Below are 15,664 nucleotides of genomic sequence, written 5' to 3'. Positions count from 1 at the left end.
ATTCCTCTTTACAAAACTGTTTAAGTTCAGTAATATTCTTGGGATGTCTGGTGTGAACCTCTCTCTTGAGGTAATGTCACAGCATCTCAATCAGGTTGAGGTCAGGACTCTGACTGAGCCACTCTAGAAGGCATATTTTCTTCTGTTGAAGCCTTTCTGTTGTTGATTTACTTCTGTGTTTTGGGTCGTTGTCCTGAAGCTCAACTTCTGTTGAGTTTCAGTTGGCGGACAAATAGCCTTACATTCTCCTGCAAAATCTCTTGATAAACTTTGGAATTCATTTTTCTCTTGATGAAAGCAAGCTGTCCAGGCCCTGAGGCAGCTAAGCAGTCAAAACCATGATGCTCCCTCCACCATACTTTACAGTTGGGATGAGGTTTTGATGTTGGTGTGCTTTGGCTTTTTCTCTCCACACATAGTGTTGTGTGTTCCTTCCAAACCAATGAACTTTAATTGAATCTGTCCACAGAATATTTTGCCAGTAGCACTGTAAAACATTCAGGTGCTCTTTTGCGAACTTCAGACGTGCAGCAATGTTTTTTTGTTGTTGACAGAAATGGGTTCTTCCGTGGTGTCCTCCCATGAACACCATTCTTGTTTAGTGTTTTCCATGTCGTAGTCTCGTCAACAGAGACCGATTAATCGGAATGGCCGATTAATTAGGGCCGTTTTCAAGTTTTCATAACAAATGGTCATCAGCATTTTTGGACACCGATTATGATCGATTACATTGCACTCCATGAGGAGACTGCGTGGCAGGCTGACTACCTGTTATGCGAGTGCAGCAAGGCGCCAAGGAAAGGTGCTAGCTAGCATTAAACTTATCTTATAAAAAACAATCAATCTTAACATAATCACTAGTTAACTACACATGGTTGATGATATTGCTAGTTTATATAGCTTGTCGATGCAGTGCCTGTTAATTTATCATTGAATCATAGCCTACTTCACCAAATGGGTGATTTAACAAGTGCATTCGCAAAAAAAGCACTGTCGTTGCACCAATGTGTACCTAACCATAAACATCAATGCCTTTCTTAAAATCAATACACAAGTATATATTTTTAAACCTGCATATTTAGTTAATATTGCCTGCTAACATGAATTTCTTTTAACTGGGGAAATTGTGTCACTTCTCTTGCGTTCTGTGCAACAGAGTCAGGGTATATGTATGTGTGAAGACCATTTCTTCCTAACAAAGACCGTAATTAATTTGCCAGAATTGTACATAATTATGACATTACATTGAAGGTTGTGCAATGTAACAACAATATTTAGAGTTAGGGTTGCCACCCGTTAGATAAAATACGGAACAGTTCTGTATTTCACTGAAAGAATAAACGTTTTGTTTTCAAAATGATAGTTTCTGGATTTGAACATATTAATGACCTAAGGCTCGTATTTCTGTGTTATTATATTATAATTAAGTCTATGATTTGATAGAACACTCTGACTGAGCGGTGGTAGGCAGCAGCAGGCTCGTAAGCATTCATTCAAACAGTAATTTCCTGCATTTGCCAGCAGCTCTTCGCTGTGCTTCAAGCATTGCGCTGTTTATGACTTCAAGCCTATCAACTCCCGAGAGTAGGCTGGCAATACTAAAGTACCTATTAGACCATCCAATAGTCAAAGGTATATGAAATACAAATGGTATAGAGGGAAATAGTCCATAATAACTACAACCTAAAACTTCTTACCTGGGAATATTGAAGACTCATGATAAAAGGAACCACCAGCTTTCATATGTTCTAAGCAAGGAACTCAAACGTTAGCTTTTTTACATGGCACATATTGCACTTTTACTTTCTTCTCCAACACTTTTTTTTTGCATTATTTAAACCAAATTGAACATGTTTCATTATTTATTTGAGACTAAATAGATTTGATTGATGTATTATATTAAGTTAAAATAAGTGTTCATTCAGTATTGTTGTAATTGTCATTATTACAAATATATATAGAAAAATCAGACAATTAATCGGTATTGGCTTTTTTTGGTCCCCCAATAATCGGTATCGGTTTCGACGTTGAAAAATCCTAATCGGTCGACCTCTAGTTAGCATGTTAGAGATTTCTGTAAGTCTTTAGCTGACACTCTAAGATTCTTATTAACCTCATTGAGCATTCTGCAGTCATCTTTGCAGGCCAGCCACTCCTAGGGAGAGTAGCAACAGTGCTGAACTTTCTCCATTCATAGACCATTTGTCTTACTGTGAACTTCAAGGCTTTTAAACATTTACTTTTCTAATCCATTCCAAATTTATGCAAGTCAAATTCTAATCTTAGGTCACATGAGATCTCTTTTGTTCGAGGCATGGTTCACATCAGGCAATGCTTCTAGTGACTAGCAAACTCAAATTTTGTGAGTTTTTTTTTAATAGGGCAGGGCATCTCTAACCATATCTCCAATCTCATCTCATTGATCGGACTCCAGGTTAGCTGACTGACTCCAATTATCTTTTGGAGAAGTCATTAGCCTCGGGGTTCACATACTTTTTCCAACCTACACTGTGAATGTTTAAATTATGTATTCAAGATGGACAAGAAACATAATATTTTGTGTGTTATTAGTTTAAGCACATTGTGTTTGTCCATTGTGATAAAATGTTATGACAAATTTATGCAGAAATCCAGGTAATTCCAAAGGGTTCACATACTTCTTCTTGAGACTGTATGTACTGTATCCTTTAGGTGGTTTTTCTCGGTCATTTCGGATTAGCCACATATGGATGTCTTTTGAACTTGGTTACAGTGATTGAATGTCTGAGGTCTTTGTGCATTGACTAACCTCTGGTGTGTTTGTGATACTGTTTTTCCAGATGTCCTGGCCAGCAAGCATGTGACTGTAAACTTTGTGCAAGACACATCGAAATTCTGGTACAAGCCTGATATCTCCAGGGACCAAGGTAAAAACATGAGGAAATATGTGTTTTGTTTCCCAGGAGTATTTTGTCTGCCAAATTTCCATAATGCACTTCAACATTTTGACAGTGTTGTGAGATTTTGACAGTTTCCACACTCCTCTGTGACATTGTCACTAAAATGTATTCCTGTGTCCTTCTCTTCTCCTTTCCTCCTTCTTTCCTCCTCCGCTCAGCTATCTCAGTCCTGAAGGACAAGGAGCCCGGATTTTTCATAGTACGGGACAGCCACTCCTTCAAAGGAGCCTATGGGCTGGCCATGAAGGTGGCCACACCCCCTCCCTCAGTCCTGCAGCAGAGCAAGAAAGGTAGGAATTGGCTGAGAGAGATAAGGGGACAGAGCTTTAGGTTCAGACTGGTTCCTGTTTGATGTGGGACATAGGAGTAGGATGATGATTGATGAAGCCCATATAGGCTACACGTATTTATATGGACAGTGAAGCTACAACTTTAAATTTGGCTCTATACTCCAGCATTTTGGATTTGAAATCAAATGTTTTATATAAGGTGACAGTACAGAATGTCGCCTTTTATTTGAGGGTATTTTAATACATATCTGTTTTACCGTTTAGGAATGAAAGCACTTTATGTATCTGGTCCCCACATTTTAAGGTGTCTTCAGTATTTGGCCAAATTTACTTATAGTGTATTGAAGAAGTCAAAAGTTCAGTATTTATTCCTATATTCCAAGCCTACAATATCAAGCTTTTGACTGGGTCAAACTTGTTGGATGCATTTGCAGTTTGTTTTGCTTGTGTTTCGGATTATTTTGTGCCCAATAGAAATGGTAAATAATGTATTGTGCCATTTTGGAGTCACTTTTATTGTAAAAAAAATTGTAAATAAGAATATAATATGTTTCTGAACACTTCCACATGAATGTGGATGCTACCATGGTTACGCATAATCATGTATGAATCTTGAATAATGTTACAGAAAGTTAGAGGGTCAAAGCTAGAGGGTCATGCCCCCAAAACATGCTAACCTCTCACCATTACCAATAACAGGGGAGGTTAGCATTTTTGGGGTGGGTATGATATTTATGCCTGCTAGGAATATGGGGCCAAATGCTAATCTTTTGACTAAATGTTATACACTATTAGTGAATTTGTCCAAATACTTAGATACATAAAGTGTGGTAAAACAGATATGTATGAAAATACCCTCGATTAAAAGATGACACACTGTTGCCTCATATAAAACATTTGATCTTAAATCCAAAATGCTGAAGTTTAGAGCCAAATTCAAAGTTTTAGCTTCATTATCTAAATAAATACGTAGGGGAATGTATGCTTATCTAGGGTCAATTTTGTGTTCATCCATGGTCATGATTACAATTGTTGGAGGATAAGCTGGTCCTAGATCTGTACATACGGGCAGGTTCACCACATTTCCAGAACCTTTCCGTGCTCCAGAAGGCCCCATTAGAACAGGGGTATCACGGAATTGGCTGACTGAGTTGCAGCATCCTGGGAACCAAACAGCTATAAAAGCCCTCTACTGTTACAACTCTCTGAATTCAACTCCATGGAGGGAACATGATAGTCCCCTCTCTGTTCGTTCAACAGCTCCTAGCTTTGGGTCTCTCTTCTGGGCAGCATTGTGATAGAACCAAACAAGCGTGCTCTTTGTTAAGTAGTTTTAGATGTAGCAGCTAGTGCTTTAAAACAAACAATAGAATAAGCAGGTTTTCTAAACCTGCACAGATTTCAGGCCTTTCTCCATGGGTGCTTTTTGAACTACACACAGTAATGTAACGTTGTGTGACATTCAGGGCAGATTGTTTTATTACGCACCATGAAACACAGCCTCTATTCAATTTAGAAATGTCCTGGCAAGCAATACATCGCTTTGTTCATGGCCTTCCTTGTTTTACGTTTCAAGTTGTGTTTCTCACATGCACAAGTACAGTGAAATGCTTAACTTGCAAGCCCTTCCCAACAGGGCAGTATTCAATGTCAAAATAGTGGAAGTAAAAACTAAACACGAGAAATAAGAACAAACTTGAAAGTAGGCTACGTATGTGTATACAGTGCAATTGGAAAGAATTCAGACCCCTTGACTTTTTCCAAATTTGGTTACATTACAGCCTTTTTCTAAAATTGATTAAATAGTTGTTTTCCTTCTCATCAATCTACACACAATACCTCATAATGATAAAGCAAAAAAACGGAAATTTCACATTTACATAAGTATTCAGACCCTTTACTCAGTACTTTGTTGAAGTGCTGCAGAGATGGTTGTCCTTCTGGAAGGTTCTCCGATCTCCACAGAAGATCTCTGGAGCTCTGTCAGAGTGACCATCAAGTAATTGGCCACCTCCCTGACCAACACCCTTCTCCCCCGATTGTTCAGTTTGGCCAGGCGGCCAACTCTAGGAAGAGTCTTGATGGTTCCAAACTTCTTCCATTTAAGAATGATGGAAGCCACTGTGTTCTTGGGGACCTTCAATGCTGCAGAAATGTTTTGGTACCCTTCCCCAGATCTGCGCCTTGACACAATCTTGGAGCTCCACGGACAAATCCTTCGACCTCATGGCTTGCTTTTTGCTCTGACATGCTCTGCCAACTGTGGGACCTTATATAAACAGGTGTGTGCCTTTCCAAATCATGTCCAATCAATTGAATTTACCACAAGTGGACTCCAATCAAGTTGTAGAAGAATCTCATGGATGATCAATGGGAACGTTTGCAAAAATGTCAAAAAATATGTTTTTGCTTTGTCATTATGGGTTATTGTGTGTAGATTGATGAGGTTGTAAGGTAACAAAATGTGGAAAGGGAAGGAGGTCTGAATACTTAGTACCAAATTGACAATGTGCAGAGATACTGGAGTAGTTGAGGTATGGCTGTGTAAATGTAATGTAAATGTAATGTACTTTTCAAGCTTCAATGTCACATGAACAAGTACAGTGAAATGCAATAATCAACAACAATGTATTATTTAAAAAAACATGAAATACACAATTAAGTAAGTAATCACAATATATACAGGAAATGTATAAAAAGTCAGTTCCAATACCATATTTACAATGTGCAGGGATACTGAAGTGATGGAGGTAAATAAATCAAATCAAATCAAATCAAATTTTATTTGTCACATACACATGTATAGGGGTAAGGTGACTAGGCAACAGGATATAAGATAAACAGAGTAGCAGCAGCTTGTATTTCAGTGGGTGTGCGTGCGGGTGTGTAGAGTCCAAATAAATGTATATGTGAGTGAATCTTTGTGTTGGAGTGACAGTGAGTGTGTAGGGCCCTGTGATTGTGCATAGAGACTGCAAAGATTGAAATAAAAGGTCAAGAAAGATACGAGGTTAACTCAAGTCTGTGAGCTATTTTGTTAGCTATTTTTCAGTCGTATTGCTTGGGGATGGAAGCTGTTCAAGACCCTGTTGGTGTCAGACATGTCAGTCTTGGCGTGTGGTAGGAGAAATTGTCTATGGCTTGGGTGGTTGGAGTCTTTGAAGATTTCCCATGGCCTTCTTTTCCGCCTGATATAGAGGTCCTGGATGGCAGGGAGCTCGGTCGCAGTGAATTATTGGGCTGTCATCACAACCCTATGTAAAGCCATGCTATCGAGGGCGGTGGTATTGCCATAGCATGCAGTGATGCAGCCAGTCAATATGCTCTTAATGGTACATCTGTAAAACCTTTTGAGGATTTGAGGGACCACGCCAAACCTTTTCAACCTCGTGAGGGGGACGAGGCACATGCAACTGTGCATGTGTGTTTGGACCATTTGAAGTCTTTAGTGATTTGGACACTGAGGAACTTGAAGCTGTCTACCTGCTCCAACCACCCCCATAGTCCACAATCATTATTTATTCGTGGAAAGAAGTTTTAAAAAATGGGATTCCTGTAAGACACTGGTGTCCTTATGCCTAGCCCAGAGCACAGCCCACTAAGTCCTAACCCCTCCCTTTCTCCTCCACACGGTGTCGGGAGCCCCCTCACTCGCACCCCCCTCACTCACCTGTAGGGACATCATGACACAGTCCCTCTCCGAGCATTGTGACTTAAGAGGTTGAAACCCAACCCAGCTCCAGGAGAAAGCTTTGCTATGGGAGGACATTCCTCAGAAACGCTCTCGTCATGCCCCTCAGACACACTGTTGTTAAATCATAATAACGCTAATCTCAGCTGTGATTGGATAAGATGTATGTATCTCTTAGAATTTGGGATGGGAGTTAACAGGGGTAAGGTAACTGAGACTCCACTAACACTTAACTTACAGTCAACAGGTAAACCCGTTATAATGTGTTGTAGGCATGTATGAGCATTTATAGCATTCTTGTGTATAATAATGTTATCTCTCTCTCACTCTATGATTGGAGGTGATCTGTCCAATGAGCTGGTCCGTCACTTCCTGATTGAGTGTACACAGAAAGGAGTTCGGTTGAAGGGCTGTCCCAATGAGCCCTACTTTGGTGAGTGTCTCCTCTGTAGCACACGTTTTGCCATACCCTTTTGAGGACAGTGACAACACAATGGTGACCCCTGCTGGTTACTCTCTGTACTGATTTTTAAAAAGCATAACGTTCCTGTTTGCCCTCTACTGGATAATGATTGCAAGTGTGCTTCAGCTCTTAAGGTGATGTTTATAGCTAATATGACATCTTCTTTGAAGTAATAGGATGGTTACAGTTGTTTTTTTGTTTGTTTTTTACAGGTAGTTTAACTGCGTTGGTGTGTCAGCACTCCATAACTCCCTTGGCTCTGCCCTGCAAACTCATCATACTTGACAGAGGTAAGATGCCAAATCTCAATGTCCTTATACATAACATTGTGTTACAGTAACACGGTAAACATGGTTTCGTTTTGTAAAACATAATTGTGTCCTCTGCCAAAGCAATTTAACGAACACTAGTCTCTCTCCTCTCTGTGTAACTAAATGTGGCAGGGCCGGAAATTGCAGGGCAGTTTCAAATTATATGATGTGATTTATAAGCCTGTGCCTGCAACTCATGTCAACGTAGATGAATTGCCTTTACGTGGTAGCCATAAACCAATGTCATCAGTGACAGAGGGTCAATGGAGAGAGGAAGGGGAGAGATCGAGGGAGAGTTTAATCAGATGTATTTTAATTCAGTGATGTGTCACTGCCTCCCATTCTTCATTTCAAACATCTTACTTCTACATCATATACAACAACAACAAAAATGTTTTTCCTATGTTGGTAGATCCTCTTGAAGACGTGGTGGAGAATACTGCTCCACAATCTGTCACCAACTCTGCTGCTGAGCTCCTTAAACAAGGAGCAGGTAGGGCTTAAAGTGATACTTCGGGATTTTGGCAATGTGGTCCTTTATCTACTTCAGTCAGATGAATTTGTGGATACCATTTTTAGGCTAAATAAGTATTGGGTAAGCCTCAACAACAACAACTTCTGTTCCTAGGGGATTGTGTAGATAACATGTTGTGTTAGCGCCTCTCTCCTGTGGTCTTGCAGTGTGTAATGTGTGGATCCAGTCTGTGTTCATTGTGTAGTGTGTGTTTGTATCTCTGTGTAACGTGTGTTTCTCTGCAGTGTGTAATGTGTGGTTCCAGTCTGTGTTCATTGTGTAGTGTGTGTTTGTATCTCTGTGTAACGTGTGTTTCTCTGCAGTGTGTAATGTGTGGTTGCAGTCTGTGTTCATTGTGTAGTGTGTGTTTGTATCTCTGTGTGACGTGTGTTTCTCTGCAGCGTGTAATGTGTGGTTCCTGGGCTCAGTGGAGATGGAGTCTCTGACCGGGTACCAGGCTGTGCAGAAGGCCACCAGTGTAACATTGGGCTCAGACCCCCTGCCCACCTCCACCGTGGTCCACTTGAAAGTCTCCTCACAGGGAATCACCCTCACCGACAACCAGAGGAAGTGAGTCATGGAGGATACACAGACAGGCAGAGGCACACCTACATGGTCACATTAGTAATGCATGTATAGCTAATATAAAATGATATATAAATGAATACAGTACCAGTCAAAAGTTTGGACACACCTACTCATTCCAGGGGTTTTCTTTATTTGTACTATTTTCTACATTGTAGAATAAAAAACGATTAAACAACACACATATGGAATCGTATAGTAACCGTGTAGTAACCAAAAAAGTGTTCAACAAATCAAAATATATTTTATATTTGAGATTATTCAAAGTAGCCACCTTTTGCCTTGATGACAAATCATTCACTAAACCCCTAAAGCTCAACTAAATTATGTCATAAATAATGTGGAAATTGAGCAAGTTGAGGTGATTAAACTGCTTGGAGTAACCCTAGATCGTAATTTCTCAAGGTCAAAACATATTGATACAACAGTAGCTACGATGGGGAGAAGTATGCCCATGATAAGGCGCTACTCTACCTTAGACAGCACTGTCGACAAGGCAGGTCCTACAGGCCGTAGTTTTGTTGCACCTGGACTACTGTTCAGTCGTGTGGTCAGGTGCCACAAAAAAGAACATAGGAAAATTGCAAGTGGGCAGAACTGGGCAGCACGGCTGTATACAGAGAGCTAATGTAACCAATGTGAAATGGCTAGCTAGTTAGTGGTGGTGTGCGCTAATAGCGTTTCAATTGGTGATGTCACTCGCTCTGAGACCTTGAAGTAGTTGTTCCCCTTGCTCTGCTGTGGCTTTTGTGGCTCGATGGGTAATGATGCTTTGTGGGTGTCAGTTGTTGATGTATGCAGAGGGTCCCTGGTTCGGGGCGAGGAGAGGGACGGAAGCTAAACTGCTACACTAATATTAATAGTATGAATGTCAACCTCTCCTGGCTCAAAGTGGAAGAGACTTCATCACTACTTGTAATTACGAGAGGTATTGACATGTTGAATGATCCGAGCTGTCTGTTTGAACTACTGGCGCACAGCTCGGACACATATGCATACCCCATAACACATGCCACAAGAGGTCTTTTCCCAGTCCCCAAGCCCAGAACAGACTATGTAAGGAGCACAATACTAAATACAGCCATGTCTACAAGTAACTCATGCAACAGTAAAATTAGATTTAAAAACAGATTTTAAAAAACACCTTATGGAACAGCGGGGAATGTGAAGCAACACAAACATAGGCTCAGACATATGCATACACACATACGCATTATATACATGTACACATGGATTTTGTATTATATATATATGTGTAGTAGGCACCTGAGGGCACACAGTCTGTGAATGTATTGTAATGTTTTTAAAATAGTATAAACTGACAATGTTGCTGGACCCCAGTAATGGGGATCCATAATAAAAACAAATACAGCTTTACACACTCTTAGCATTCTGTCAACCAGTTTCACCTGGAATGCTTTTCCAACAGTCTTGAAAGGAGTTCCCACTTTTACTAAGCACTTGTTGGCTGCTTTTCCTTCACTCCGTGGTCCAACTCATCCCAAACCATCTCAATTGGGTTGAGGTCGGGTGATTGTGGAGGCCAGGTCATCTGATGCAGCACTCCATCACTCTCCTTCTTGGTCAAATTGCCCTTACACAGCCTGGAGGGGTGTTGGGTCATTGTCCTGTTGAAAAACAAATGATAGTCCCACTAAGCACAAACCAGATAGGATGGAGTATTCCTGCAGAATTCTGTGGTAGCCATGCTGGTTAAGAGTGCCTTGAATGCTAAATAAATCACTGACAGTGTCACCAGCAAAACACCCCCACACCATCACACCTCCTCCTCCATGCTTCACGGTGGGAACCACACAGGAGGAGATCATCCGTTCACCTACTCTGCGTCTCACAAAGACACAGCGGTTGGAACCAAAAATCTCACATTTGGACTCATTAGACTTAAAGACAGATTTCCACCGGTCTAATGTCTATTGCTCGCGTTTCTTGGCCCAAGAAAGTCTCTTATTCTTATTGGTGTCCTTTAGTAGTGGTTTCTTTGCAGCAATTGGACCATGAAGGCCTGATTCACACAGTCTCCTCTGAACAGTGATGTTGAGATGTGTCTGTTACTTGAACTCTGTGAAGCATATATTTGGGCTGCAATATCTGAGGCTGGTAACTGTAATGAACTTGCCATAATATGGACTTGGTCTTTTACCAAATAGGGCTATGTTCTGTATACCACCCCTACCTTGTCACACCATAACTGATTGGATCAAACACATTAAGAAGGAAAGAAATTCCACAAATTAACTTTTAACAAATGCACACCTGTAAATTGAAATGCATTCCAGCTGACTACCTCATGAAGCTGGTTGAGAGAATGCCAAGAGTGTGCAAAGCTGTCATCAAGGCAAAGGATGGCTACTTTGAAGAATCTCAAATGTAAAAATATTTTGATTTAACACTTTTTTTGGTCACAACATGATTCCATGTGTGTTATTTCATAGCGTTGATGCCTTCACTATAATTCTACAATGTAGAAAATAAAATAAAAATCCTTGAATGAGTAGGTGTGTCCAAACTTTTGCCTCGTACTGCATATATACACAGTTGTACTATGTATTTCTCTTTTACCCAGGTTCTCTTCTCCTCTTCCCAGGTTGTTCTTCAGAAGGCATTATGCAGTGACCACTGTCATCTTCTGTGCATTGGACCCTCAAGATCGGAAGTGAGTCAAATATGCCAGAATTAACATCATTTGATATAAAAGTACTGTGGTAATGATGTCATCAGCTTACACTGTCTGTATGATGCCTTGTATGTTCCTTCTGTGTTCTTTTCCCCATCCATTCTTAGGTGGAAAAAAGATGGCTGCACTTCAGCAAAGATCTTTGGCTTTGTGGCGAGGAAGACGGGCAGTGGGCAGGACAACGTGTGCCACCTGTTCGCCGAGCACGACCCCGAGCAGCCCGCCAGCGCCATCGTCAACTTCGTCTCCAAGGTGATGATTGGCTTCCAGAAGACCAAGTAGCACTGCAACGCTGCTAGCTAATTGGCTAGTGGGGCTGTTTCTAAAACTTAAAACCGTACAATCCTCAACCTGAAGGTTATGAGCCAGGACTTGGACAGGAAGGCAGTGGAACAGAGTTCCATCCACAGAACTAGAATGGGTTTTGCGAGATACTATTTCAATGGTTACACTACCTAAGAATGGGATACAATTGATAACAATAATCTTGAGGCGAAAGAAACGCACACCTATTTAGGCGAGTTGCTGGCTAGCGGAGTGGAACACTTAAAAAAAGTAAAGGAGAGCCGCACACTCTAGGAGCTCAGATGCAAAAATATCTATGTCCAACGTTTCGACAGACAAGCTGTCTTCATAAGGGCAGCACTCCATCACTTGTCTGTTGAAACGTTGGACATAAATATTTTTGCATCTGAGCTCCTAGAGTGTGCGGCTCTCCTTCTCCTTTATACAATTGGCAACAAGCATGAAAAGAGTTACAAGTTACAACCTATCCAAGTCATCTCCTGCTTACAACACAGAGGGAACTGTGGACCATCAGCAGGACAGGAGACTCATTGAGATCTTTCATTGAGTCCAATGAAAACTCAGAACTCCTTTGCCATCATTTTCTAACAGACTCTTTCCTTATGATGATTATTGGGGGTTTGTCTGGAAGGAAAAATAGAATATACAACAGCTACGTTATAAGATGTGTATTTCATTTTTATGTATCATTGTAGAACTAATACAGATGTTTGCATTTCTGTCTCGAAAGGGCTTACAGTTTTATGTATCCCAAATCTTTACAAGTTAGTTACATATTCCTATTCTCAACATGCTCTGTATGATGTGATACTATACTAAAGTTAGTTACATATTCCTATTCTCAACATGCTCTGTATGATGTGATACTATACTAAAGTTAGTTACTTATTCCTATTCTCAACATGCTCTGTATGATGTGATACTATACTAAAGTTAGTTACATATTCCTATTCTCAACATGTTCTGTATGGTGTGATACTATACTATACTATAGGGAAGCATAGAAGCCTGGCATGTAAGGGTTTTGTCATGTTTAATATTTAACCAAAAATAAATCAACTATATAAAGCATTATTCAAGCTATTAAAAACAGTACTAAAAAAATACTGTAAATCATAACTTCTCCTTATGTTATCAAAAACTTTATTTTTGTAAATGCACCATGTACTATTTGAAAAGTAATACCTATTGACTTTGTTAGAACAAAAAAATATAAATATTTCCCCTAAACTAATGTTTCACCATCCCAATCATTTATCTTGAATTTGGATATTGCTCACCTCTGGATATGCATGCGAATTAAAACCACCATCAACGCAATAACACACAAAAATGTAAAGTTCTGGAAGGGGAGCGTTGGAATGAATCAGACCACAGAAAAATATTATATATGTAAACCCTAATATATTCTATGATTCCTTTATATCATTTGTCAATTACATGTACTTTGAACTCATGTACTACTTCGTTCAGTACTGCTTTGTCTGGAAGATTGTTTTAAAATTGATACATTTCTGTATGTTTTTCCTTTGGCTAGTCTCAAATAAGTGTTTAAATTGACTATTTGGTGGTATATTATTGGCACTAACTATATATTGAAATGTCTCAGTGTTAAAATATATACAGTACACTGAGTGTACCAAACATTAGTATTGATTAATATTAAAATTGAGTTGCACCCACCCTTTAGCCCTCAGAACAGCCTCAATTCGTCAGGGCATGGACTCTACAAGGTGTCCATGCCCTGCAGGGATGCTGCCCATGTTGACTCCTGCTCACAACTGCTTCCCACTGTTGTGTCAAGATGGCTGGATGTCCTTTGAGTAGTGGACCATTCTTGATACACACAGCAAACTGTTGAGCGTGAATAACCCAGCAGCGTTGCAGTTCTTGACACAAACCGGTGCGCCTGGCACCTACTTCCATAGCCTGTTCAAAGGCACTTCAATATTTAGTCTTGCCCATTCAACCGCTGAATGGCACAGATACACAATCCACGTCTCAATTGTCTCAAGGCATAGAAATCCTTCTTTAACCTGTCTCCTCGCCTCCATCTACACTGATTGAAGTAGATTTAACAAGTGACATCAGCTTTCACCTGGATTCACCTGGTCTGTCTATGTCCATGGAAGGAGCAGGAGTCCTTAATGTTTTTATACTCAGTAGAGGACATTTGTATTGTATATTTCATTTGGAATTATGAAATAAATATTGTGTTGGAACAATAGGCGATCATTGGGGCTCGATTGAACTCGATGGAAAAGTGCAAAAGTGTCAACACCGCCCACCCAATGCATCGAGCGAGCTCAATGAAGTGCAGCTTTTTAACCACTTCTCTGTGTAGATGAACTTTTTCACGGTCACATTTCTTCATGTCAAATAATCAGGGCAGGGACCACCTAATTCCAATACACTTTGTTTATATACAATACATTCACTGTTTGTGTACATTTTAGTTGTATTTTTTTTTCTTTCATTTTGCTCATGATGTACTAATATGATTTACAGTCTGTACCTCATCATACCTTTACTATCTCACTTTGAAAAAACTAATTATATTTTTTTATGTTTCATATTGATTTGCAGCAAGTAACATAAAAAGTTCATTTGTATAGGAGAAATGGTATTTTCAATGTTGAATGTGAATAAACAAAAGGGAAAAATTATGTCATTGGTCCACTTACAATTCTGATTATTATTATATATATATTTTTTCCGAGAGAGAGAATATGATGGAGATTTGTTGAGTTCGACAGTATGCACGATTTATGTCTATTTTTCAACCAGGAAACCAGAAGAGGGTGCTAGTAACACACACACCCATGTCTGTAAGATCCTTTGTGACCTAGCTCTATGGTTGTTGTTGTGCTTGCTCTAGGTGATGTGTACCGTAATGTCTGGACACATTTTATACCCCAGCATTGGGAGGTGAAGTACAAGTCGGCTAACCTTCACATGAAACAGGTGACAGATTAGGAGAGTAGATGACAGCAGCATAAAACCAATATTAAAAGAATGATTGATTAGAAGATGATCTGTGCACTGGATCGATCCTGGATCGTCTTGTGCACTGTGTCAGTCCTGGGTCGTCTGGTGCACTGTGTCAGTCCTGGATCGTCTGGTGCTCTGTGTCGGTCCTGGATCGTCTGGTGCTCTGTGTCGGTCCTGGATCGTCTGGTGCACTGTGTCGGTCCTGGATTGTCTGGTGCACTGTGTCAGTCCTGGATCGTCTGGTGCTCTGTGTCGGTCCTGGATCGTTTGGTGCTCTGTGTCGGTCCTGGATCATCTGGTGCTCTGTGTTGGTCCTGGATCGTCTGGTGCACTGTGTCGGTCCTGGATCGTCTGGTGCACTGTGTCAGTCCTGGATCGTCTGGTGCTCTGTGTCGGTCCTGGATCGTTTGGTGCTCTGTGTCGGTCCTGGATCGTCTGGTGCTCTGTGTTGGTCCTGGATCGTCTGGTGCTCTGTGTCGGTCCTGGATCGTCTGGTGCTCTGGGTCGGTCCTGGATCGTCTGGTGCTCTGTGTCGGTCCTGGATCATCTGGTGCTCTGTGTCGGTCCTGGATCGTCTGGTGCTCTGTGTCGGTCCTGGATCGTCTGGTGCTCTGTGCTGGTCCTGGATCGTCTGGTGCTCTGTGTCGGTCCTGGATCGCCTGATGCTCTGTGTCGGTCCTGGATTGGCATGACTATGACAGCAAATTGTGCAAATGTTGATGATGTCACAAAGCAGTCTATTGGTTGATGGACCCTAAAGACAATCCAGGAACATGTCATGTATCTTTAGCTGGTCCGATGATGAGACTGAGGCACAAATTTCAGTGTGAGGAAAGGAGGAGAAGGAACCCCTTCCCCCCTATTTTCCTTGGACAGATG

At 40.7% G+C, this 15,664-nt stretch overlaps 1 protein-coding gene across 2 annotated transcripts in view; it reads left to right on the top strand.

The window, feature by feature from the left end:
- LOC124041775 (tensin-3-like) overlaps positions 1 to 14,460 on the top strand; it is a 96,865-nt gene extending 82,405 nt beyond the window's left edge. For both annotated transcript variants that reach the window (XM_046359773.1, XM_046359774.1), the window contains 8 exons: positions 2,820 to 2,906; positions 3,098 to 3,229; positions 7,261 to 7,353; positions 7,596 to 7,673; positions 8,107 to 8,187; positions 8,610 to 8,778; positions 11,399 to 11,467; positions 11,596 to 14,460. In XM_046359773.1, coding sequence (XP_046215729.1) covers positions 2,820 to 2,906; positions 3,098 to 3,229; positions 7,261 to 7,353; positions 7,596 to 7,673; positions 8,107 to 8,187; positions 8,610 to 8,778; positions 11,399 to 11,467; positions 11,596 to 11,770 — 884 coding nt within the window. In that variant the 3' untranslated portion in view covers positions 11,771 to 14,460. The remainder of the gene's footprint in view (positions 1 to 2,819; positions 2,907 to 3,097; positions 3,230 to 7,260; positions 7,354 to 7,595; positions 7,674 to 8,106; positions 8,188 to 8,609; positions 8,779 to 11,398; positions 11,468 to 11,595) is intronic.
- The last annotated feature ends 1,204 nt before the right edge of the window (positions 14,461 to 15,664 follow it).

The sequence above is a fragment of the Oncorhynchus gorbuscha genome, linkage group LG08, assembly GCF_021184085.1.
Source record: "Oncorhynchus gorbuscha isolate QuinsamMale2020 ecotype Even-year linkage group LG08, OgorEven_v1.0, whole genome shotgun sequence".
Taxonomy (NCBI): domain Eukaryota; kingdom Metazoa; phylum Chordata; class Actinopteri; order Salmoniformes; family Salmonidae; genus Oncorhynchus; species Oncorhynchus gorbuscha.
The sequence above is the reverse complement of the archived record's forward strand: the minus strand, read 5'-3'. Positions and strand labels throughout refer to the sequence as shown.